Raw genomic sequence first — 26,646 nt, 5'->3', positions numbered from 1 at the left:
GCAAAAGAACCCCACTGAACTCTTAGGTTCAAAGAGAAATCCTCTCCATCTTAATAACAAAGAGTTTATGTATCACAGCCTCCTTTGAATTTTTCACACATTCAATATGGTAGCACACCACTGCCCAACTAAGCACTGAGAAAAATGACTTATGACTATTTTTCACACTTATGACCATTGCAGCACCCCCCCCCCCATGGTCACGTGATCAAAATTCAGACGCTTGGTAACTGACTCATATTTAAGACGGTCACGTGATCCCCTTTTTACGACCTTCTGACAAGCAAAGTCAATGGGGGAGCCACTTAACAGCCTTGTTACTAACTTAACAGTTGTGGTGATTCACTTAACAACTGTGGCAAGGTAGGTCGTAAACCGGGGCAAAGCTCACTTAACGACTGTCTTGCTTAGCAACAGAAACTTTGGCCTCAGTTGTGATCGTTAAGGATTACCTCAGCTTTGTCATATTGCCTCATGGCGTGAGGTGACAGAAACACACAGATCAAAGGACACTTGGAATAGGTCCAGTGCCTAATTTTAATGCTTATTTCAAAAGGCTAATATTTTCTATGTCCAAATTTCTATTGCCAAGCAAGACAAGTGAATTTTGGCCTCACTTTACAACCTTTCTTGACACCGTTGTTAAGTGAATCACTGCAGTTGTAAAGTCAGTCGCACAATTGTTAAGTGAATCTGGCTTCCCCATTGATTTTCCCTGTCAGAAGGTCACAAAAAGAGATGATACGACCCACATATGACTCTGCAACCGTCATCAATACGAGTCAGTTGCCAAGTGTCTGAATTTAGATCACGTGCCCAGGGGGGAATGCTGCAACAGGTGTAGGTGCGAAAAAGGCTCATAACTTTTTTTCAGTGCCGTTGCAACTTTGAACGATCACTAAATCGTTTGAGGATTACCTGTAGAAAAATAAAATAAAATAAAATAAAAACCGCTGAATAGTTTTTAGGGTACAGTTAGGAAAACGAAAGCAAAAGATGGGGAAACAGATGACAGCATTCCACCTTACCTGCGCTCGGATCAAAGATTCAAAACTTGGCTTGAAATAATCGATGCGGCTGCTGTAAAACTTGGGCATCTCTTCCAGAAGCTGCTTGTTCTTGGCCTCAAAGTCATCTTTCACTGGCCTCAGTTCTTCTCGGGCCTGGAAGAACCGAAAAGAAGACGTGAAGAGGAGAAGAAGATCTCAAAATGTTGTCCTTCATCTCCCCTTGAAAAGTTGTCCTCCTGGGTTAGTTCCTCCTGCATTGGGCATCGATTGATCACCATCTATAGATTGGAATGACTCTTGGAGGCTCAAAGCAGCCACCTCTGTGCTGTTGTTCAACAGGTAGTTATTCCCAGCTAGTAGACCTTTGAAGGACTTTAATTTTGCCTCTCACAGGGTTTAGTACCAATTCTGAACTACTGAGGAAAGTAAGTAGATTAGACAAGTCACTTGTCTGAAGTAGTATAGGTTCTCCTGCTCGAGCAGGGGCTGGACTAGAAGATCTCCAAGGTCCCTTCCAACTCTATCCTATTCCAAGCACAGCAGATGACAAGAGTTCTCTGATTTTCATCTAAATTCTGAAAAAGGTTTTAAACCTATCGATGGACATAAGAGATATGCCATCTCCATGGTGGATATCTCTTCAATGGAATTCCCTCCTGGTGTCTACATGGTTCCCTACTGCCAGCCTTTGAAGAGTTATGGGAGGTCATCTATTCTGACTTTTTAAGCTGTTCAGATTAAATTATGGTAGAACTTTGTGGCATGTTCACTGAATTCATGCCCAGGTTCTACCTCGGAATTAAATATCTAAAGATACTGAAAGATAATTCGAATTCAGGAAGAAAGATTTCAGGTGTATGGAATTCACTCTGGTTTTGAATTGATCTTCTTTTCCCTGGAAGCCTGATGACTTCTAAGAGCAAAATCTTGAGCCCCTGAATTTAATTTCAGTTCCAGAACTCTATCCAGCTCATTAAGTTCTCAACACAAAACTTCATTCCTGTACTATTTCTTTATGTTGACAATATACTTTTACGGTAGGGATGCATCCCTTTCTTGCTAATACTGGAGAAATCTGCAAATCTCCCAGAGAAGAAACATCCATAAGGTAACAAAAGTTGGAAGGGACCTTGGAGGTCTTCTAGTCCAACCCCCTGCTCAAGTAGCAGACCCTATATCATTTCAGACAAATGGTTGGCCAATCTCTTCTTAAAAACCTCCAAACCTAGTCAATTTTCAGTCTACTGAAGAAGCTTCTTAAATGAGAGCTGAAACATCTTCAGGTAAAATGAAGAAAGTCCAGTTGTTGTTTTTGAGCACCTTTGGGACAACTGTGACATGGATGATTGAGAATGTCCACAGACATTTAGACATTCAGTTTACTCCTCATGGAAACTCCCAGAGTGTTACTGGTGATATGGGATCACATCTGTTTGTGTCCTCTTCTGACAAACACCTTCATCTGCACATCTTCAGTTCTAGAGCCAGCAATGTTTCCTTGCACCCAAAAACCCTCCGACATTTCCCCCCCCCCACACACACACAAAGCTCTGTGAATGCTTTTTAACACCTGGTGCAACTTGGTCACGATGGGTCCCGTTTTCTCCTTTTCTTCATACTTCTCCACCTTGGATTGGAGCCGTTTGTAATCTTGCAGAACTTGTTCGCGACGTTTTACTGCCATATTGAGACTGGGGAAGACACCGCTGAATCTGTGGGGATTTTTAAAAAAAATGATTTTGATATTCTCAATGTTGTATAGCAGGGGTCCTCAACCTTGCAACTTTAAGACTTGTAGACTTCAACTCCCAGAATTCTGGGACTTGAAGTCCACAAGTCTTAAAGTTGCCAAGGTTGAGGACTCCTATTGTATAGTATTTAGGCTGATTCTCCTCTGAGAACTTTTTTTTTTTTTTTGAGGTTAACAAAAGCTGGATGCTAATTTTTTTTCACTATAGAGAAATAAGCTTTTCCACTTATTCTTTCCCCTAGGATCTCAGAACACTGGGAATAATATATGCCCTTCACTCTTATGCATAAAACTATCTAGTTGAGATACTAGTTGGCTCAAGATGATTTACAGGAAACATGGATGCCAATCAGGGGTTTTAAACAATGTGTTTCCAGCAGGATCCAGAGCTTTGTTGAAACTCTGTAGTGTATTGCTTCTCAAGATAAATGAAAGATCCACGGGAAACCCACAGTGTGGATATTTATCTGGCACCGAAAAATTTCCTGCCACTGTGAAGCTTCAGCATCATTGTTTCCGCAAATCAAGTGGATGCATCTCAATTGCACCCATTTGACAAGTCGGTTCAGGAAATGGCGCTCCGTTCTAGCCACAAAATCAAATCAAGGGCAATTTAAGAATGCTTTTTGTTTGGTGTTGAATATCCCTCCAACCTCACCAGTTACCATCAAAGGCCCCTGTTTTCCTTTTGGCTTTGCTGTAACGATTTTTTTTTCCCAAAAAAGAAGAACACATGTTATAAAGCAGAAGGCAAGATAACACACAAGCCACAAAGAATGCAATTTTAAATAGGTTAGGTGGCTTTCAAAAACCAGCCAGGATGTGAATGAAGCAGGCTTGTCCCTAAAAGGCATGAAAAAGTCATAAATATTCATCTTGCCTCATTCAGGGATGGGGCCTATAACAGGCTTCATTATGTGTTCAGGGAGGGACACTCATCCTTGTCACAGTGAGCTGTTAAGCACTTCAGCCCATTAGCTGCAGCAGGAGCCAGATTAATAATCCTTGCATAATTCTAGATGGATCACCACTGGATGCAGGGGTGGCAGAGAAGTAGAAATATGTTCCTGCTGTGGAAACCACAAAAGGAGATCTTGGCCAACCTTTCTCAACTTCAAATCTTTCCAATGTTTCCGACTACAGTTTCCATTAACTCACTGAGCATGGCCATTAATTAGGCCGATCTAGGGAAATTCAACTATTTGGTTCAGTTCTGGAAGACAAAGCAACAAGACGGTCCCCTTTTTCTTTTTCTTTCTTTTTTTCCCCAGTCGTGATTGTGACTTTAATAATTTTTATCCAATCATTCCAAGGCACAGTATTTGTTTAATTGTAGCCATAGGACCCTCATTAGCAACAACAGGTTCTACCAAATTAGCTCCTATTTCTTTCCCTTTACCTTCAAGACCCATTATCAGGGCATTAGAAAGTGTGTGAAACATCTGGAGGCATTCATGCTCAGAAGAGTTATATTATTCCAACGAACTCAGATTGTTTCTGTGTCGCAAATTAGCATCAGATAGAAAGGGGCATACAGAATTATACACAGTAGAACTTAGGCACCTTTATAGATGAATCTATATTTTGGGGGCAGATATATATATATATATATATATACATATGAAAGATGTGAACGAGGAGGAGCAGAGGTTTGATAAGAAGATAAAATACTAATCAATCACAGCGACTTTATATACTTTCATATGTATATATATATATATATATATATATATATATATATCTTCATTTAAACTGCACCATCGTAGAGTTATCCAACCGGAATAATCTGGAGTAATGCTTTGTGTGCATTCCCTGTTTTTCAAGTGTGTGTGTGTGTATGCATGTGTGTGTGTGTACATACATGTGCTCCTATTGATCCCAGCATCTCGTAACTATTGGCTGCATTGGCTGGAGGATGTTAGTTGGTGTAATTCACCAGAAGCTAAAAAGCGACAAATTCTGGGTCTGAATTTTAGAATCGAATAGTACAGAGCAGTTATGAAGAAGGCAGAAGATGAAAAGACTTGTCCTGAAGAGATCAGGGCAGTAATGAACCCTTGGTCCAGGGGTCCCCAACCTTGGCAACTTTAAGACCTGTGGACTTCAACTCCCAGAATTCCCCAGCCAGCCATGCTGACTCCCTCGGCTAAGTAACAAAGATGAGCATTGCACCCTAAGGTTGGACACGACTAGAGGGAAACCTTTACTTTCATATTTTCATTTTTTTTAAAACTTAGGTATGACTCCCAAGCAAGAGCTTATGATTTTAGAAAGCAAGGTAAGAACTCATCCTGACTCTAAATTAATCCCTAACCGTCCATAACTTGAAAGCTCAGAAGGCTGAAAGATGCATTAACATAAATATTTAGCTTTGCAAGTTGCTTCAATGACTTAGCCAAGCTGCTAGCAAAGAACCTTACACTCCACTAGTTTTTCAGCATCTTTTAGTTGGGGTCCAATAACTTTCTAAGTCAGTGGTTCTCAACCTTTTTAATGCCGTGACCCCCAACCAGTCGTAAGTCGAGGACTAAACTGATCATAGGTCAAGGACTAAACCGGTCATAAGTCGAGGACTAAACCGGTCGTAAGTCGAGGACTAAACCGGCTGTAAGTCGAGGACTACCCAACCGGTCGTAAGTCGAGGACTTTCCCTGCCCGGGAGCGCCGCGCATGCGTGGTTCCGCCCCCTGTGCCGGCCGAGGCGTAGCTGGCAAGCGGCAGAGACGGAGCAGGCCGACCACCAGCTGGCCCAGCTCAAGGGAGGTAAGGCACCCGCCGGAAAAGGGGGAAAAATGGCGGACAGCCTTGCTTGGCGACCCCCGTGAAATGGTCGATTGACCCCAAATGGGGTCGCGACCCATAGGTTGAGAACCGCTGTTCTAAGTACTAGCTCAATGAACACAATTTAAAAGACGTTGCATGACTTAGAATCGAACGTCTCTCTCGTGAAATATATTTTACTTCAAGGTTGCTGAAGACCTCTTGTTAATTATGATTTCCAGGAATCATACAGACAGGAAAGAAGCACGAGCTTTCACACACAGATCAACACCTGCAATTTTTCTGATGAACCAATTATAGATTGTGGAGCAAGGAGACGCAGGTTCAAGCCCCCAGCTGTCTACAGAACTTATTGGGGTAACTCTGGTTCAGCCGCTCTCTCAGCCCAACTTACCTTGGAGAAAAGACCAAGGAGAGACTTCTCCCATACATCCTGCCTTGACCTCTCAAGTTAAAAGGCATATATAAATGCAATCATAAAATAAAAAAAATAAAGCAGTCCTCAATTAACAACCCTAATTGGGACCAGCAACTCTACGGCTAAGCAAAGCAGTTGCTAAATGAAACATCATGTGATATGCAGTTCCAGTTGTGGTCATTCAAGGAATCACTCACAGCCGTTAAGCAAGATATCACATGACCATGACTTGCGGCTTCCTCCAGGCTTCCCCACTGACTTGGTTGTCGGAGGCCAGCTGAGACGGTTGCCAATGGTGATCGTGGGACTGTGGGACGCTGCAACCCTCATGAAGGTGTGGCCGTTGCCAAGCACATGAATTGCAATCACGTGGCTTCAAGGATCAGTCACGGGAACCAATCACCGGTCGCTATTTCAGCACGATCATCGCTTCCAACTTTTGCTACACTAATGATCATTAAACGAGGACCACCTGTAAATGCACGGTGGCCGAGCACTCTAGAGCAGGGGTGTCAAACTGGTGGCCCGCGGGACGGATGCGTCACGCGCAGGCCACGTCCACCGTGGCTCCGCAAAGGCCAAAAATGTCACGATATGTCATGGGACGTGATTGAGTTTGACACCTGTGCACTAGTGCAGGGGGTCCCCAACCTCGGCCACTTTATGACTTGTGGACTTCAACTCCCAGAATTCCTCAGCCAGCCATGCTGGGAGTTGAAGTCCACAGGTCATAAAGTGGCCGAGGTTGGGGGCTAGAGGAAGCATTATACTATGAGACGTAAGTGCTCACAATGTGTACAAAGGAACTGGAATGCACAGAACATATGTTCTCGTGAAGATTGCCCTCTGAAAATGCAATTTCCCAGAAAATTTACTCTTAGAATTCCACAGCTAGAGGTATAAATAATAATAATTAAAAAAACCATTAATAAAGGCTCTTACTGAGCCTCTATAATGTGGAGATCTAAGTATATCAAACATTATGCTAAGAGTTTCCCCCCCTCCTCCTTCCCACCTCTTTGCTGGTACACTATGTTGTGCTCTTAGCGATTTCAAAAGCTGCTGCGCCACAAAAACTAATCTATAAAACCGACTCACCTGTAAAGACTCTGTGCGAAAGATATTAGCAGCAGGAAAGGTAATGCAGTATTATTTAACACAAAGAGCTATTGACATTCACTTCTATACTTAGATTTTTACAGTGGCGAGAAGGACTTTGATTTCACAGACTAACTACACCAGCCATGCTGTGCTGCAGTTGCTATAGATTTATACCATGCTGCAGATTTAGGCTTATGAAAGACCGGCGTCCTGCTGCATATGCATGTCGATTGCCCCAGCTTTTCATTTTAGCTTAATTTAATTTTTTTCCCTTCTTCCTTTTTATGTCATTAATGGAGAGACTGATGGATGCAGTTAACTAGCATGCTAGCAAGAAGGGGTAACTGTAGACTTCTTGCCGTAGTTTTCTAGGTGTTGAAAAATGATCTGTAAGGAGTGTTATTTCATCTTAAGAGTCCTCACCTGTAATCTGAATCCCGTCAAAGGGCTTCAAAGCATGTAATAATAATAATAAAGTTGGAAGGGACCTTGGAGGTCATCTAGTCCAACCCCCTGCTCAGGCAGGGAACGAATGGTTGAAACCGAGGACTAACTGTGCAGAAAAACTTTTCATGAACTATATACTGTATTTCACAAAGGGGACTCCAGTCTAAATCAGAGAAAACTCGAGACCGTACACACAACATCGGAGAAGCCTGCAAGGTTCTGAAAATTGTACGTTAGACGTGAGTTAGATGTCAACAGCCTAGGCCAGGGGTCTTCAAACTTGGCCCTTTTATGACTTGTGGACTTCAACTCCCAGAATTCCTCAGCCAGCTTGGCTGGCTGAGGAATTCTGGGAGTTGAAGTCCACAAGTCATAAAAGGGCCAAGTTTGAAGACCCCTGGCCTACACCATGTCATTTCTCTCCTGAAACAATTACAGATTCATAATGCATTCATTATGCACTCTGGTGTGTGTGTGTGTGTGTGTGTGTGTGTGTGTGTGTGTGTGTGTGTGTGTGTGAAGGGTTAAAATACTTCATGCACATTTTCCAGGGATGTCACAACAGCCTGGGAAGCGAGATGGCAATGTGTTGCCCCAATGCTGTAGGGAACAAAACACAACTTCTTAAAGCTACTAACTCACACGTGACTGATACAGGCGAAAACTGAACTAACCATTTCCTATTACTCGGCTCAATGTCTTACTAAGTTATGGCTGCACGCTCTCTGCCAGGCACTTAATGGAAGGGTGCTCTGGCCTACATTTGCTTATAGAGTACATTCCATAACCCAGTTGCATAATTTTGCTTAGGCAAGCTCTGGGCGAGACGATTTCCTGCCCAAGATTTACCGATTGTTTTTCCTCGGAATGCGAGGACGTGGAATCCTACTCGTACACGACTGAAAAATATTAGCTGTTTTAATGAAGGCTTTGCACATTCTACGTACGTATTTCATGCAGTGGTGCCAGGCGTGAATAATCAGACCCACATGTGTAAAGTTCAACGAGCTACTTTATTGCTCTGTGCCTATTTCACAGGAATCTCCCCAGGCTGGCAGCTTCCTCCTCTGGAGAACACTAGATAAGGCTCAAAGGGGTGTGTGTGTGTGTGTGTGTGTGTGTGTGTGTGTGTGTCAGACCTTGCCTTATGTTTACATAATGAATCCAGACTAGTCCAGTTCCTGCTTGAGCTCTCCTCCCGACAGGGATGGTTGCCCTCCAACATCTAGCTTTCATGAGACAATAGGGCAGGGGTAGGCAACCTTGGCTCTTTTATGACGCGTGGACTTCAACTCCCAGAATTCCTCACCCAGCATGGCTCAGCTTGGAAACCTCTCCCTTTCCCCTCAGCGTGGCTGGCTCATTAATTCTGGGAGTTGAAGTCCACGCGTCATAAAAGAGCCAAGGTTGCCTATCCCTGTCCTAAGTCCTCCTGTTCTAAGCGGTGAGCCTCCTAGACCAGGGGTAGGCAACCTTGGCCCCTTCATGACTCGTGGACTTCAACTCCCAGAATTCCTGAGCCACCATGGCTCAGCTTGGAAACCTCTCCCTTTCCCCTCAGCATGGCTGGCTCAGGAATTCTGGGAGTTGAAGTCCATGAGTCATAAAAGAGCCAAGGTTGCCTACATAGGGCCTAAACAGCACTATTCCAACTGAGGACTACACACTCCTAACACTGCAACAAGATTTACAGTATTTGGTGCTGTCTTTTTTGATTTAATGCCGGAAAGCAGATTTAATATTCAACGATCAACTAACTGAAAGCCTTAGTTACCTTCCTACCCACGTCAGAAGTTCCATTCCCGAACCGCTCTTATTATAGTTCTTGACATACAGCCATAAATGGGATCCGAATTTCCATTGCTAAGCAAGGCTGTTGTTAAGAAAGTTGTGCTTCATTTTACAACCTTTTTTCCCCACGGTTGTTGAGTGGATCACTGCAGTTGTTAAGTGACTCCTGCAGTTGTTGCTAGCCAATCCGGCTTCCCCCATTGACTCTGCTTGTCGGAAGCTGGCTGGGAAGCTTGCAAACAGCGATCACGTGACCCATGGATGCTGCAACCCTTATAATCAAGCATTGAAATTTTGATCACATGATTGTGGGGGAAGCTGCAATGGATGCAAGGGTGAGGAGCAGTCCCAAGTCACTTTTTTCAATGCTGTGGTAACTTCAAATGTATGATATACGATGTAAAAAAGATGTTGAGACTCTAGAAAGAGTGCAGAGAAGAGCAACAAAGATGATTAGGGGACTGGAGGCTAAAACATATGAGGAACGGTTGCTGGAATTGGGTATGTCTAGTTTAACGAAGAGAAGTACGAGGGGGGACAGGATAGCAGCCTTCCAATATCTCAGGGGCTGCCCCAAAGAAGAGGGAGTCAAGCTATTCTCCAAGGCGCCTGAGGGCAGGACAAGAAGCAACGGACAGAAACTAATCAAGGAGAGAAGCAACCTAGAACTAAGGAGAAACTTCCTGACAGTTAGAACGATTAACCAGTGGAACAACCTGCCTCCAGAAGCGGTGAATGCTCCAACACTGGAAGTTTTTAAGAAGAAAATGGACAGCCATTTGTCCGAAATGGTATAGGGTTTCCTGCCTGAGCAGGAGGTTGGACTAGATGACCTGCAAGGTCCCTTCCAACTTCATCATCATCATCATCATCATCATCATCATCATCATCATCATCATCATCATCATCATCATTATACCAATGGCTGTAAATCAAGGACTAGCTCTAAGAAATTTCTCTTGTTTGCTTATGTCTTCAATGCTATACAGAGCTCAGTTAGTTAGTGAAGATGGAGTATTTGGAAAATAGGAGATCAATTAATTTTGTGGCTATCTACATGCCTATTTTTTCTCTTGGTGAATTTATTGGCTTAGCTTCCAACCCTGATAAAAACGAAGCCCAAGTATTTTTTTTACTCAGCGTTTCATTGCAACTGACATTCGAGGCATCTTACGATACAATCAACAATTTAATATAATAAAAATTCAAAGATCAGTAACTGTTCCCGTTTATTTTGCTTCAGTAAATGAAATTTAAATCGTAACCTTCTAAAGGGAGAAACCTTTTTTCCCCCCTCCCCATTATATTATTCCATAAAAAATAAAGATGCTCTTGAAATAATTATCCAAGCGGTAACTGCGCATGTCCTCTGCCAGCAAAATCTACCAGAAATGCACCTTAAAAAAATCAACCCATGCAATAAGACACAGACGTTTTGCTAACTAAAACCCATTTCACAAAATGCATGATGATAAATCAATTTGTCAGAAATCAGAAATTATAAAAATGTACATAAAAGCCCTGTTACTTCAGGAGTTCTATACTGTTCCTAAAAACTAATTAGCTTATTTGTGTCTCTTTACAGCCTGCTACTAGCCTTGATTTATCAAAGTGATGTTTTTCCAGTCACTAATGGAGGGACAAAGCACAACAGATTGCTTTAAAAATAGCAACAGGAAAGAGATTGAAGTCGCAAGTTATTTTGCAGAACCAACAACCACTTCTCTTAAGATCTTTGAATAATGGATCAGACATGACTGCTGAAATAGGGAAGAGATTGGCCAAACTGATCTAGTTGCCAGTATCTAACATCTTTGGACCATCTGACTCTCAGCTCATGCGGTCCACTTAAGATGACCAGAGTAGATTTCATAAAAGTAAAGAAGTTCAAAGATCAAATGCATGGAGCATTTGGAATGGTCTGGATAGTTTGCACTCAAAATCTAATAGAATAACAGAGTTGGAAGAGACCTTGGAGGTCTTCTAGTCCAACCCCCTGCTCATGCAGGAGACCCTATACCACTTCGGACAAATGGCTGTCTAATGTCCACTTTAAAACCTTCAGCGATGGAACACCCACAACTTCTGGAGGCAGGTTGTTCCACTGGTTAATTGTTCTCACTGTCAGGAAACTTCTCCTTAGTTCTAGGTTGATTCTCTCCATGATTAGTTTCCATCCGTTGCTTCTTGTCCTGCCTTCAGGGGTTTTGGAGAATAGATTACACCCCTGCCCTTCTCTGTGGCAGCCCCTCAAATATTGGAACACTGCTGTCATTAGGACAATGGTGAGCAAGCTGTAGCTGAAAAATTATAAACATTTCATACTTCGGGCTATGCTTCTTAAGGGATATTTGGAATTAATAGTTCTATAAAAATTGAAGTGACAGTAATCAAGTATTTTTATCCTCAGCCTATGGTGAACAACATTATTATGATTACGTCAATGGTTATCTTCTTTCAGGAAACTATTGAAATCCCATATAAGTTGGTCAATAGGACACAAGCCAAAAAATGGGTGAAGATGTCCATATTCTAATTTTCAATAGCCTTTTCCCTTGTTTATATTCTCTCCCTCTCTCTCTGTCCCTGGGCATCCCTCTTTGAAGGACTTAAAGGGAAGTCTAAGGTGGTTGTGAAGGTTATCTCCATCCTTGGCTTCATCCATTACTAGTAGAGTTTTTGCATGAGCACAAAGGGTTTAGGTCAGGTTTATCTTCCAATCTTTCTCCTATCCTTAAAAATAACCTAAAGAAAGCAAATACTTGTGATTGTCTGTTGGGTATCTAATGGCATAAAGAAAAAGATAAAGCAACATTGAAGTGGTTAGGAAGGAAATGTTGCTTCCTGATCTTCGGAAGGGCCATAGGAAGCAAACAAGTCATGGCTAACCTGCTGGATGGATTGAGTTTTTCTACATTTGTTTTGACCTGGTGGGGGTGGCATTTAAATTAGGAGTGAGAATGACAGACCCTCTAAACTCTTCTCCCCCCCCACATGCAAAGCAGTCTAGTAGGAAAACAGCAGGCAGAGCTGGGGGTGGAGTTAAGCAAGTCATCAGCTTAGGTGGTTATGTTGCCACAAACGGTCCAAGTTCAACCGCTCTGGAATCCCATCAATCCTTATCTGCCAATTTAGTACTGAAATTTAGTTGACTAGATTCTTTTATATAGGCTTGAGCAATAAATTGCAACTTAACGTATGGTCCCGATCATTTGCTCCTGACAACTCTGGATTTGTTTTTGGTTTTTTCCCCTCCATTTCTTAATGGTTTTTAGTAGGCACTGAGGAAACTACTACTACTAGGATGGAAAGTACAGTATGAACTACTTCTCACTGGCATTAACCACCTATTTACATGGGGGGAGGGCTTAGCTTAAGGATGTTCTTCCCCTATTTGAAGAGAAAATGTTTACACCTTCAAAAAAGTCTAAATGTAGGCAAGCACTTTCTTAGCCTTCCCATAGTTTCAAGCAGTTAAACTGGAACAAAAATCTTGGTTAGTGGGCTTGCAGAGGCAAACCTAAGGAGTGCAGAAGTTAACTGTCTTTCAAAGCTTGATTGCTTGAGTCTTCAAAAGGGAATGGAGTTGTGACAGACGAGTATATCTGATCTAGGGTTCATTCAGCCCAGGAGTCTACAAACTTGGCCCTTTTATGACTTGTGGACTTCAACTCCCAGAATTCCTCAGCCAGGCTACCCTGCCTGGCTGAGGAATTCTGGGAGTTGAAGTCCACAAGTCATAAAAGGGTCAAGTTTGAAGACCCCTGATTCAGCCCCTACTTTCTGACATATTTCTGTAAGCTATCAGAGACTTCTGGCTAGGAGACACAACTAAGAAAATCTTGGAAGTATAGTTAGCTTACAGTTACAATAACTGATATTTCATGCACAGTTAAGTACTGAATAAAAAAGTCTCAGTTGTATAATAACTGTGGCAGTTAACTTTTCATTCATTCATTCATCATCTCTGCATGATAATTAGCTAATGAATGATGAATAATAATTATCATTATTTCTATTTTTATTCACTCTTTCTGCCTTTAGTTTCCATTCACTTTAAAGCTGGCATCATCAGTTCAAATTACCTGCCTTTGATTTATCCACTATACATTTAGCTGAGACTCAGTTGGTTGAAGTCTGCACTATGCGCAGATTTTAGGAACCGGTTACTAACAAGGACTATCAAGAGTTGTTCATTGGGATGTTAATAAAAACGTGCATGATAGGATATGCAGAATCCAACTATACCTATTGGAGTATTTCAGGGCAGTGAATACAAAATCAAGAGACATTGTTGACATCTAAACAGTTTCTAGAGGATCTACGAGGAACAATTTCTCCAAGAGGAAAACATACCAGAGAACGCTCAGGAACGATGAAAAAAACAAGAATGTTGGCTGTAAGGCAATGAGGATGACTAATCTGAATACAATATTATGTTATTGAGAATGGCGAAACTTCTCCATCCACACACTATTGGAACAGTCATCGATCAGGGCTATGCCATATTCGTTGTTCAGATGTGGATAAGGTGACTAAAGAAATATAATTTAATTTACCACCTGTGCTTTTTCTCGTTCTCATTCACAGTCAGCCCAAAGCCTTAATAGATAGGCCCAGAAAGTGATTAGTACAATGATACAAATTTAGAATAGAATAGAGCTGGAAGGGACTTTGGAGGTCCAGTTATCCAGTTCTTATTTGCAAAATGTGTTTCAGAAAGACCATTATAGAGATTTGTAAATCTCATTACCCGCGATGTGCTAATCTTAATCCTCCATGATTTTCATAAAATGTACAATAAACAGTTGGGTGAAGTCATCCAGAGTTTTTGTTCAAGTATCATTAGTATGCATAAGGCATTCAACTCTATTTCTTTTCTGGCAAGTCAAATGCAGCTGTGGAAGTTCTAAACCACTCCTGAATTCTAGGTGGAATGACGACCAAGAAACTGAGATTGATCCAGACAAGATGAGGCAATACTGGATTTGTAATCCATAGACTTAGGAAACCGGTATATTTCAACACATTTCAACTCTGAGCTACAAATATTCTCTTTTATTGGTATTTATTTAATATATGGTTGCACTCACCCTGAAAAAGCAAGTGTCTAGCTTGGAAGATGCACATTAACCCAACCTTATCAACGGAGGCTCAATTGATCTCATGCCTTTGAATTATTTTATTCCAACTTCAGTTACTTTATTTGTGACAACTTTTCTCAGCTAATGACGTCCTGATCATAGTAATATGATAGATGCAAGGCTGAACACCATCTTAGACTGCCTAATGTGACATTCCCTTGAAAACAACGGAAGCATGTCAATAAATACAACATTCAATTATTTTAATTTAATTATTGACTTTATTGACTTTCTTAGGCATATCCAGATCACATCACTTTGAAAGGATCTACATTAGCTGCCTATTTATTACCGAACCAGATTTAAGCTGCTGGCCCATAAAAACGTTGGGACTCAAAGATCAGAAAAAGCATCTCCTCCTGTATCAAACAGTTAGGGCTGTGCAATACATCAGAATCAATTTCCAAAAGATGCTTTGGAAACTACAGGAGTGAATTTTTTTCTTGTCTGTATCTGCAGTTATTTAAAGCAGAGACATCTTTCTTTATTTGCATAGGCCAAGAAAAGAAGACAACAAAATTAAATTACAAAATATCCAAAATAAAAGTCTATTTAGTACTGCAGAGTTCATGCTTTTAAAATAATCAGAGGGTTTTTTTTCTCTACATTCTATTTATGGAAGTGCATTAAAGCTAGCATTAAATAGAGGCCTGCTCTGTAGTGGCACACCTATTTCACAACACCTTCTTGTGAGGGTCATGCTGACATCATATTCATTTTGGAGCCAAATGTTTCCATTATTTTAACGATTCTACTTTCATCAAGTGGAATTATTCAATTGCTTTAAATCTGAGTGTACTGCTTACTGGTTTATTATTGTAACTGTTACTAACATTGGCATATGGTATACTTTTGGGTAAAAGTACAGTCAAATATACAGATAATTCTGTCTCTGACAATTAGCAACAATAAATAGAGCATCAGTAAGCATCAATTTGTTTAGAACATCCACCAGTACAATATACTTAAAACCAGCCAGAAGGCAAGAATTTAAAGACATACTTAAATCATTTCCATCTGTTGCGTTTAAGCTTCACTCTTTCAACTCCTTCAACATCTTCATAAATGATTTAGATGAAGGGATAGAATGGGAACTCATCAAATTTCCAGACAATACCTAAGCTTTTGGGAGAGGGGGAGAATAGTCAACGCTTTAGAAGATAGGCTCAACATCCATAAGGATCTTGACAGACTTGAACGCTGGACCTTGTCTACCAAAATGCAATTCAGTGGTGAGAAAAGTAAGTTTTTACACTTAGACAATAAAAAAACAAATCCACAGATATAGAATAGGTTCAACAGCAGTAACTGTGACCAGGATCTAACAGTCCTAGTGGAGAACCACTTGAATATGAGCCAACAGTGTGCTGCAGTTGCTAAAAAGGACAACACAATCCTAGCTATATCAACAGAGGGATAGCATCACGATCATGTGAAGTGTTAGTACCACTTTATTTTGCAGTTGTAAAACCACACTTGGAATACTGCATCCGGTTTTAGCCACTACAATACAAAAAAGATGTTGAGAGTCTACGAAGAGTGTAGAGAAGAGCAACAAACATGAGTAGGGTCCTGGACACTAAAACATATGATGGACAGTTGCAGGAACTGGGTTATGACTAGTCTAATGAAGAGAAGGACTAGCGGTGACATGAGAGCAGTCTTCCAATAGTTGAGGGGCTATTACAGAGTTGACTAGAAGGCAGGACAAGAAGCAAAGGATGAAACTAATTAAGGAGAGAACCAACCTAGAACTAAAGAGAAATTTCCTAACAGTTAGAACAATTAATCAGTGGAATGACTTTCCTTCAGAGGTTGTGGGCGCTCCAACACCGGAGGTTTTGAAGAAGAGATTGGACGACCATTTGTCTGAAATGGTATAGGGTTTCCTGCCTGAGCAGGGGGTTGGACTAGATGACCTCCAAGGTCCCTTCCAACTCTGTTATTGTTCTGTAAATTTCAAAACATGGTATTTGTGCACAGACAACCACCTTAATATGCAAATATTAAACTAAAAAAAGCCTCCACCAATTCAGCACAGGTACCAAGATAATAAAGCAAGACTTGCAGATGTATATTGGAGATTATATCGATGTTCTTCATCTACAGCAACAGCAAGGTCTGTTCTCCTAGATTCACAGGGGTAGGCAACCTTGGCTCTTTTATGACTCGTGGACTTCAACTCCCAGAATGCCTGAGCCAGCAAAGCTGGCTCAGGAATTCTGGGAGTTGAAGTCCACGAGTCATAAAAGAGCCAAGGTTGCCTACCCCTGTCCTAGAACAAATTAAGCCTAATTCTCACAACTATATTAAGCCAAGCCACACAACCATGCAGGGAGAATGGGGACTCTGCCCCAAGCATAATATCTAAGCAGATAATAAGTAAAAAGGCTGGGAACTCTTGCTCCATAAAGATGCCTTCAAGCCAGGCCTGCTAAAAAAGACATTCCCTTGTCTTTACATATGGGGCTAAGAACAAGGAAAACACAAGTGGGCCATCTGAATTGACTAACCACTTCTTGACACTTTCAAAACACCAGGGGCTGAGTCAATGTTAAGTACCATCATTATCTTAGTAGGCTCCAAGTGGCCTCCCCACTTTACTCAGAGCCTCCTTCCTTGACAATACTCTCTCTCCTCCCCAAAACACACTTTGTTGAAGGATTATTTAAGCGCTCTGCAAGTTCTCCGCGGCAGCTTTGAGACTGTGCCATCAAGCTGTACATTGTGTATACAAAATGCCGCTTGTGTCTTCACGCAGTTGTAAAAAAAAGCGAGAGAAATCTTGCCAGATGCCTTTTCCATTATGGTAATGTACAATCCAAAGCCCCTTCCACTGAAGTTCACAGAGGGATTCGGCAGGGACCCTGGAGTCAAAGCTGCAAGGATTTTGGCTTGGCGGGTGTTGGAATCAACTTGTAGCTAGTAAATGGGTGTCTTTCACTTGTATAACCGTTGTCTTCATTTTGGTGGTTTTAAGGGCTTTTTAAATCACGGTTTTAAAAAGTATGTGTAGTCCTTGACTTACCACCATTTGTTTAGTGACCATTATGACAGTGCTGAAAAACATTATCGGTCCTCGTACTTATAACCACTGCAGCGTCCCTGCGGTTATGTGGTCAAAGTTTGGGTGCTTAGCAACCGTCATTTAAGATGGTTACGGCATCCCAGAGTCACATAATTTCCATTGGCAACCTTCCCAGTCAGCTTCTGACAGGCAAAGTCAATGGGAAATCAGATTCAGTTAACAACAGGGTGATTTACTTAATGACTGGGGCAAAAAGTTGTAAAATCAGACACGAGTTGCTTTAAAACTGCCTTGCTTAGTGTCAGCCTTGACTGCGGTCATTAAGGCGAGGGCTATATGTAACTGGAAAGCACAATTAATGGGACGAGACATTTCTGACACAGTAAAAGTCTACCAGTTTCATGCAGATGTGGAAAACGGTTGGCTTTTAACAAGCCAAACAAACACAGTATTGTTTCAACTGGCCAAAAAGAAAAAAGAAAAAAAAGTAATTATCTCGTGTAGTTTCCAAATACAGTATGGACGTGTTTCCCTGCTCCCATCCCCAGGCTACAAATAAAAAAAGAGCAATAAATCATATAACAGGGTGCAGAGTAATTTGGAGCAGCCTTACATGTGGTGAGGAGCAACAAAAGAAAATCAAAGGATGGATGTCGCTCAAAAGACATTAAGATGTGAACTGTGGTGGGGGGGGTGGAGAGAGGATTTGGGAGAAGGAGGAGGAAGAGGAAGAGGAAGAGGAAGAAGAAGAAGAAGAAGAAGAAGAAGAAGAAGAAGAAGAAGAAGAAGAAGAAGAAGAAGAAGAAGAAGAAGAAGAAGAAGAAGAAGAAGAAGAAGAAGAGGAGGAGGAGGAGGAGGAGGAGGAGGAAGAAGGAGAAGGAGGAGGAGGAGGAGAAGAAGAAGAAGAAGAAGAAGAAGAAGAAGAAGAAGAAGAAGAAGAAGAAGAAAAAAGAGGTGGAAATCAGGAGCAGAAAGAGAGAGACAGAGAGAGAGAAAATAGTAACTACCAGAAAAGGCAGCAGGGGAAAACATATACAGGAGGAAGTGAGGGTTGGGACAAAGGCAGGCTGGTACAAAGCTACGCCAAAGCATTTGGTCTCCCTTCAGGAATGCCATTCCACAGTCCTTGCCCACACGTCCGTCGCAGGCCTGTCCACCCACCAGGAAGGGGAAATTAAAACCATCCTTTCTGACTACAGCAAAAAAGCCATAGAAAAAAATAAGATGACAGCTCAAGCCAATGGGAGCCGGGGATTAAGACTAAGAGCCCCCAGAAAGTGGGGGACGGGAGGGGGACAGCAAACGGGATGGGCGGATGGGGAAGGCAATGCCATGTGGCTAATTTTCTGAATGAAATCCTCATTAAAGGTCTACTCTAGAAGGATTGGAAACAGCTTCCGGTCTCTAATTCCCCCCCCCCCACCCTGTCCCGGGAGAAATCAAGCTGTTGGGTCATCTGTTTTCACTGTCAAAGATTCACAGGCCAGGACTGTGGATGAACCGATGAGATTTAGGAGGCTTTGGAGAATGGCAGGAAAAAATCCACGCTTCACCTCTGCACGTATTAAATACAATTCTTAGCACAGCTTCAAAATGGCCACAGTAAGACCGGCAAGGGTGCTGGCTGGCCTGGAAAAGGCAGAGCTTCATGAAACTGGACCTCTGGACTGGGAAAATGTTTAAAGCAAACAAGAAAACATGTTTGCGGAGATATTCAATCATCCAGGTCGTGGTTGTTTCAAAGGGGGTCTTCCCCCCCCCCAAAAAAGGCAATTAGACTTTCTTGGGTTTTTTTTTCTTTGAAAATGTTTTGCTTCTCCTCCAAGAAGCTTCTTCAGTTCTAACTGAAGTTCAGAGAACTGAACTGAACAGTTCAGTTAGAACTGAGGAAGCTTCTTGGAGGGGAAGCAAAACGTTTTCAAAGAAAAAAGCAAGGAAGTCTAGTTGCCTTTTGGGGAAAAAAAGCACCTTTGAGACAAACAAGCAAACAGATACACACGTATACACACACACACACACACAGATTGTGTGTAGCACTGATTTTGAGCAATTGTGAAAAAACCTGCCAAGAGGTTGACACAACTGTGAGTCAATATAACTTCTGCAATGTGCCCATTCAGAAAGTTTGGGGTTCCACTTAGGGGAGTAACTTTCACCAAAGATGGTATAAAAGGCCCTAGAGCAGGGGTAGGCAACCTTGGCTCTTTTATGACTGGTGGACTTCAACTCCCAGAATTCCTGAGCCAGCCGTGCTGAGGGGAAAGGGAGAGGTTTCCAAGCTGAGCCATGCTGGCTCAGGAATTCTGGAAGTTGAAGTCCACGAGTCATGAAGGGGACAAAGTTTTCCTCATGCTGGCTCAGGAATTCTGGGAGTTGAAGTCCACGAGTCATGAAGGGCCAAAGTTTCCCTCATGNAAGTGGTGAATGCTCCAACACTGGAAGTTTTTAAGAAGAGACTGGACAGCCATTTGTCTGAAATGGTATAGGGTTTCCTGCCTGAGCAGGGGGTTGGACTAGATGACCTCCAAGGTCCCTTCCAACTTTATTATTATTATTATTATTATTATTATTATTATTATTATTATTATTATTATTATTATTATTATTATTGTTAATATTATTACTACTACTACTACTACTACTACTATTATTATTATTATTATTATTATTATTCTTTTATAGCAAGGATCTTTCCACTGACAGTTTGAACTGGACAAAGTTTTTTTTCTTTCTTTCTTCTTTTTGCCTTTCTTTTTTTTAAAAAAATATGAGAAATGTCAAAATGGGATGGCCTGTATGAGAAAAAAGATTTAAATACTTAAGTATTAACTAATTTTGAGAAAATCTTAACCAGTAAGAATGTTTTGAATATGGTGGAGAAAACAAATTTAAATAAGAATGTAAACAGGAGTTATGATGAGGCAATCGAGAGGATCAATGAGAAGAAGCTTTATACTGAGGTGGATATTATTTGCAGAAACATGAGAAAAATGTTTCTATTTAATTGTCGTTTATTTAAATAAGAATTGTATTAGTTTAAGGTTGGCAAAGGAAAATATTACTGAAAGAAGAGGAAATCAAGTAAAGCTATGATATGGACTATAGAATTATAGAAATTAATTGTCATTGTTTTCTAAACATTAACCCAGACAACACGATGTTTGCCAAATATTAAGGTGTATGTTAAAAATCAATAAACATATTTTTTTTAAAAAGAAAAAGGTAGCAGAATGGAAAAGGGATAGCTTCTGAGGGAGTCCAAGGAAAAAGGAGGCTTGTATTTTAATAGACAGGCTCAAGATTTCTAGCAAAGGCAAGCACAGCAAGAAGATTACACAACAGCCTCCAACTTGGCAGTTCAAATTTGTTAAACTTCACCTCTTGGAATTCTTTGTGAGGCCACAGAGAAGGCTGCACTGGCCGCAACTGAGCCCAAAATTTGTGTTGCTAAGCGAGACAATTGTTAAGCGAGTTTTGCCCCTTTTTACAAACAATTGTTAAATGAATCACTGTAGAGAATCTGGCTTCCCCGTGGAGTTTGCTTGTCAAAAGGCGAAGTGTGAAAAACAATCGTTAAGTTACCTTTTTCAGTGACATTAACAGTCACTAAATGAGCTGTTGTAAGTCGGGGACCACCTGTAGGTAATTTGCTGTCCACAGGATCAGAGGGTGGCTCACTTGTAAACCTGGTGGCCGCACTATCCATCTTGGGAGAATGGAGGGGCTGAAAGTTGCAGTATAAACCAGGGCTCCTCAAACGTGGCCCCTTTAAGACTTGTGGACTTCAACTCCCAGAATTCCCCAGCCAGCCATGCTGGCTGGGGAATTCTGGGAGTTGAAGTCCACAAGTCTTAAAGGGGCCACGTTTGAGGAGCCCTGGCATGAACCAACATGTAGCTGACTTTAGATTCAAGTAGACCGAATCAGCTGGGACAATTTTCAACCTCCCTCAGCTCTCTTTTGCTCAGCCTACAGGGCGGAGAAGAGAACATTCTCATTTAAAAACTTAAATGAGTAAGAACGGTCTCTGATCACGGTTAGAGAAGCTGGGCCTGCCAGTCAACTGTTGTGGCTTTTCAGCAAAAGCCGTGTGGCTCTCCAGACGGGTCAAGTACCTCCTGGAGCTTTGAGTGCTGCACCAGAGCAGAGAGAATCTGATTCTGGCATATGATTCTGGTTAGGCTGCATTGCCACTAATGATAATGGCCCAAATTGCATTGATCTTTAAAAAAAAAAACCCTAATAAATTCTATGGACCACCACTGAAGGGGAATAATGAAATGCAGCTGTTGGAATTAAAAATCCTGTCTTGGCCACGGGAAGCCTGGGTGAGGCTCGGGAGGAGAAGCTCCTTTGGGGAAAGCAATGCCTAATTTAAAAAAAAACCAAAACAAAACAAAGAGGGGGGAAAAAAAGGTCATTCTCATTCATTTCTGACCTATCTGGTGTTGGGTGGAAGAACTACAGATAAATAGCTTGGCAGCTTTTTTTTCAAAATGGGTGCTGAGATGACTACACTCTTTAGCCTCCCCCCCTCCTCTTTCCTGATCCATTGATGCAACAAGCAGTCAACTCAAATGCAAACACGTGGCCGTCCTGTCTGCCCCCCCCCCCCCGCCACGCAAGATCACAAAGCAAAGAGAAACACGAGAATTCTCCCTTTTTATGACTCTGTAATCTCTTAATTTTGGATAGAATGTGGGGGACTGGAGGGAGCTGAACATGAGAATTGAAAGAGGAAAAATCACCAAAGATATGAAGGAAAGAAGGAAGGAGGGAGGGAGGGAGGGAGGGAGAAGGAAGGAAGGAAGGAAGGAAGGAAGGAAGGAAGGAAGGAAGGAAGGAAGGAAGGAAGACAGACTCTGGAGATAAACAAAGGGAATTAGGTTTCAGATTTGAGAACTTCTAGGATTTATAGACCTCCCACAAAACCAGGGCAGGGAAGTGGCTAGCCATTCTGGCTAGGTGGCCCATCGCAATAAAACTCAGCAATTAGCGCATCCAGTTAGAATTTACCTCTCATAGGCGCATGCTGTAATTCTTTACTGTATCCGCACATGGAGGATATGTATGGGCAGAGAGACAAAATGTGCCGATTTTAAACAGAAGACAGATGTTACAAAAATATAATATATGTGTTTCCTATGCAGTCCGTTTACAGTGGGGGCTGTTGTTTTTGGGGTGTGTGTGATGTCTTTTTCTTAATCAGAAATTACTTTCAGTGAGCAATCATACGTCCTAATCAATAAAGAAAGCCATAGGAAGCTTTATAAGTGTCCCTTCAGAGATCTTACAGGCTCTTATCTTTTCACACAACCAGCTAAAAATGTTTCCTAGATCAGAGATCACCAGGAACCTTGGCTATATCTGCAGGATGGTTCTCAGCAAGCTACAGTTTCCTCATCCAGATGTGCTTTACAAACCATTCCTTTTCATTTGTACCTGCCTTTCCAGATTTGGGCAAATGTAGACAGAGTTTCCCTTTACTCTAAAACCCCAAATAAAAATACATATTCGGTACTCAATTTTTCTACGTTACAACTTATGCAGCCTGCTTAAACCTGTTTGGTTTTAATGCCTTCCCATATGAATCAAATATTCAAACTGACAGCACATTAAAATATGGGGCTGGGGACAAGATGGTCTCCAAATTCCTAACCCACCATGATTGTGTTACCTAGAAATTGCAATCCCATCATATTTGAAGGACATCAGCTTGAGGAAGACCACCAGAGAGTCAAAGAAGAAGACAAGAAGCTAGATACAAGTCCCCTTGTGAACGCTGGAGCTTTCTGTAAATTCTGTTTAGCAAGCTTCTAAACCTGCCTATGGTTTCAACCCAGAGGTTGGAGGAGAAGGAGGAGGAGGAGGAAGATACAAAAACAAACCCCTACAAAATTCCAGACCAGCTTCAACCACCTTGCTCCTGATCCATTCCTAACAGGCAATAAGCCTAACTGCTTAGACTATGTTAGTTTAATTTAGAGGCAGGAAAAAAATGTCAAGTGAAACAAAAGGTGTTACTGAGCAATTTGCCTCACTCACTGTCTTATTAAAGTCATTTTGTTCTCGCTCACCCAACTTCCTTGTAATAAAAAAAGCGAATCTAAAAAATTCTGCAATCATTTGATTGTAGTAATAGAAGTTCTCTATAAAGAACCTCGGATGCTTGCCTATAGCTCAAGCAAATGCTAATGGCATTAAAAAAAACATGGAACTCACAGGCTTGCAGTAATTAAACAAAAACCCTACATATCTGAATATATCCTAGCTGAAATGCACTTTTAAACAGAATATTTTTACTTTTTTTTTTCAGTTTCAGGAAGAAGGCTGCTGTTCCTAACAGGAAGCTGATAAATTTATTGCAATTAGATTGCCCAACCTCCGGCCCCAAAGATGGGACCATCTACCCAAGAACTTCATGCAGATAGAGATTGAATGACTGATTTCATTTTAAGCCTGACAAATAATAAAATATCTTTGGATAGCTTGCAGGGGAATGAACTGTGTACCGAGTTTCAAAATCTGTTCAAACTTACTCAATCCTTTAACAAAAATGTACTTTCATTAAATGAAGCCGACTACATCTTTCATTTAGAAAACGTTACATTGAATACCTTTTTGGAATAGGTTAGGGCAGGGGTAGGCAACCTGGGCTCTTTTATGACTTGTGGACTTCAACTCCCAGAATTCCTGAGCCAGCATGGCTCAGCTTGGAAACCTCTCCCTTTCCCCTCAGCATGGCTGGCTCAGGAATTCTGGGAGTTGAAGTCCACGAGTCATAAAAGAGCCAAGGTTGCCTACCTCTGGCCTAGGCCTAGGCCGCTTTATGACTTGTGGACTTCAACTCCCAGAATTCCTGAGCCAGCATGGCTCAGCTTGGAAACCTCTCCCTTTCCCCTCAGCATGGCTGGCTCAGGAATTCTGGGAGTTGAAGTCCACGAGTCATAAAAGAGCCATGGTGGCCTACCTCTGAGTTAGGGGATGCGGTGACTTATTGACACTGGAACTGCCAGCAGAAATGATCTGCACTCTGGCGGTTTGAGTCCGGCTCTGTGAGACAGAGTGAGCTCCTGTCACTCGATCCATAGCTCCTGCTCACCCAGCAGTTCGAAAGCGGGCAATACTGCAAGTAGATAAATGGGTACCACTTTGGTGGGAAGAAAATCTAGCTACATTCATGTGTGCGGAGAGCAGAAGCCGGGACTGGACCTGGCTACACACGAGATATTAAAAAACGAGTCGAGGCAAGACCAGCGGAGCAGCCCAACCCAAACGCCACCAGTTAACTGGTGTAAATGTAGTTCGCCCTCTGTGGTGCACCAAGGTTAGGCACGCAAGCGCCAAACAAAATGAACTAGCAATTTCGGCTGTCAGGACTGCATTGTGTGTCTAGCCTGTGCAAATTTCTCTGACATTGTATGCCATGTGCTAAATAAATAATAAGGGAAGAAGTTTTAATCTATCAGCAAATGAGCAAAAGAGTTGTAATATCTTGCTGGTGTTTTTTTTTTCTTTTTATGTACACTTACTCCTAATTTTTTATTCTATTTTGCTTGCATAGTGTCTCTAAAATGAAGGCTAGAAATTCCAGGTTTGTTGTTTTTCTAAACACAAGTTGGGATTTGCAGAATTTCACAAGCTGTAGGTTTCACCCAATAAGCCTTGAGGGAAAGCATGTTTCTCGTTAAATCATGTTCATTTGTAAAGATTGCAAAAGATTGTTGCTTATATGGAAACATCACTACTTACTTTTTCAGAGGTTCAATGACTGTTTTTTGGATTTGATTCACCTGTTAGAAGAACAAAAAGAAAATCTTTTTTTAAAAAGGATTATTTTCCTTCCACAGTTGTTTCTTTTAGGTATTGTACAAGATTTAGATGCAAGAGAAACAAATTTGATGCTTTATTGTTTATCTGCTGCCCGATTGTTGATAGCCCAAAATTGGAAGAGCCCAATTCTGCCCACGATGGGAGACTGGAGATTGAAAGTTTCGTATCTTGCTGAAATGGCAAAGATTTCGGCTTATTTGAAGAACCATTCGAACGAACAATTTTTATCAATATGGAGAAGATGGATTGTTTATATTCAAAAGAAACACAGAGTGATAGAATATAATTTAGGTTTCTAGATTTTTTTTAAGCTTGTTTACTCTTTCTATCTTTTCTTGTAGATTAAGATACTTTGTGGAGTTAGAGATATTAGTATTTGTTTACTTTTATATGAATATTATCCTGGGATTAGGTTTGGGAAGTCCGGGGTGGGGGGGTGGGGGGGTTTTTGATTGGTTATTGTGTTTACTTATGATTGTTTTTTATGATGAAAAAAATAAATAAAATTTCTTAAAAAAAAAAAAAAGAAGAAGAACAAAAAGAAGAAATATTCTCAAGAACCAACAAGGGAGATCATTTGAAGTCCAGACATCTTCAAGTCGCCAAGGTTGAGAAACACTGATTTGAACCAAGGGAACTTCATGCCCAACTCCATGTTTTCCAAGTATATTCTTTTCCACTTCGGTTGCCCTTTCCATGTTTTCATTTTTAGCTAAATTAAATATTCTGTGGCTACTGAGCGTATTAAATCTTCACCAGAAGTTTGCTTCTTTTAGTTGTTGGGATTTTTACAAAAACAATTTAGCTACATGTAAAGGTTCCTCTAAATATGCTGGTGTTTCTCTCTCGGTTCTTAATGGATCTACTCTTGCTCCAGTTCTGTCAGTGTTCATTATATTTGGTGCTCATAATATGAGATTGTTATTACGAAAATGTGTTTCATAATATAACATAACATCTTAAATTAGTCCAAAATATAAAGAGCCAGAATGATGGACAAATAGTTGGGGGAAAAGAGTTGTGGAACTTTGTTTTTGTATACGATAACTGCTGTGAAAGTATTGTGTGCACAAAGATGGAAAGATATAGCAACATCTACAATTGCGGAATGGTTGGTGAAAATGATGGAATTGGCTGAGACTTCATTGATTAGAGAAAGTACAATATCTATATTTATTGCTGACTGGAAACCTTTTATGTACATTTTGTGTAAAACAGAACAAAATTAACTCAATGATTTATGGATTTGATAGATACTAGAAAGAAGAGAGTCCCGTTGCAAGGTTAGAGTAAGGGGTATATTTATACTTATATACCGGTAGTTGCTATAAAGAAGATCGGAA

The 26,646-nt window shown here is 41.2% G+C and overlaps 1 protein-coding gene across 1 annotated transcript in view; it reads right to left on the bottom strand.

Moving 5' to 3' along the window:
* The window catches only part of BIN3 (bridging integrator 3), an 86,863-nt gene that overhangs the window by 11,001 nt on the left and 49,216 nt on the right, over nt 1-26,646 (bottom strand). Inside the window, exons 6-8 of the mRNA XM_015817963.1 lie at nt 25,223-25,263; nt 2,581-2,722; nt 1,029-1,163 (exon numbers count right to left, since the gene is read on the bottom strand). Of these exons, the coding sequence (XP_015673449.1) occupies nt 1,029-1,163; nt 2,581-2,722; nt 25,223-25,263 (318 nt within the window). The remainder of the gene's footprint in view (nt 1-1,028; nt 1,164-2,580; nt 2,723-25,222; nt 25,264-26,646) is intronic.

This window comes from Protobothrops mucrosquamatus, unplaced genomic scaffold (genome assembly GCF_001527695.2).
Source record: "Protobothrops mucrosquamatus isolate PMUCROS unplaced genomic scaffold, P.Mucros_1.0 scaffold659, whole genome shotgun sequence".
In the NCBI taxonomy this organism is placed as follows: domain Eukaryota; kingdom Metazoa; phylum Chordata; class Lepidosauria; order Squamata; family Viperidae; genus Protobothrops; species Protobothrops mucrosquamatus.
The sequence above is the reverse complement of the archived record's forward strand: the minus strand, read 5'-3'. Positions and strand labels throughout refer to the sequence as shown.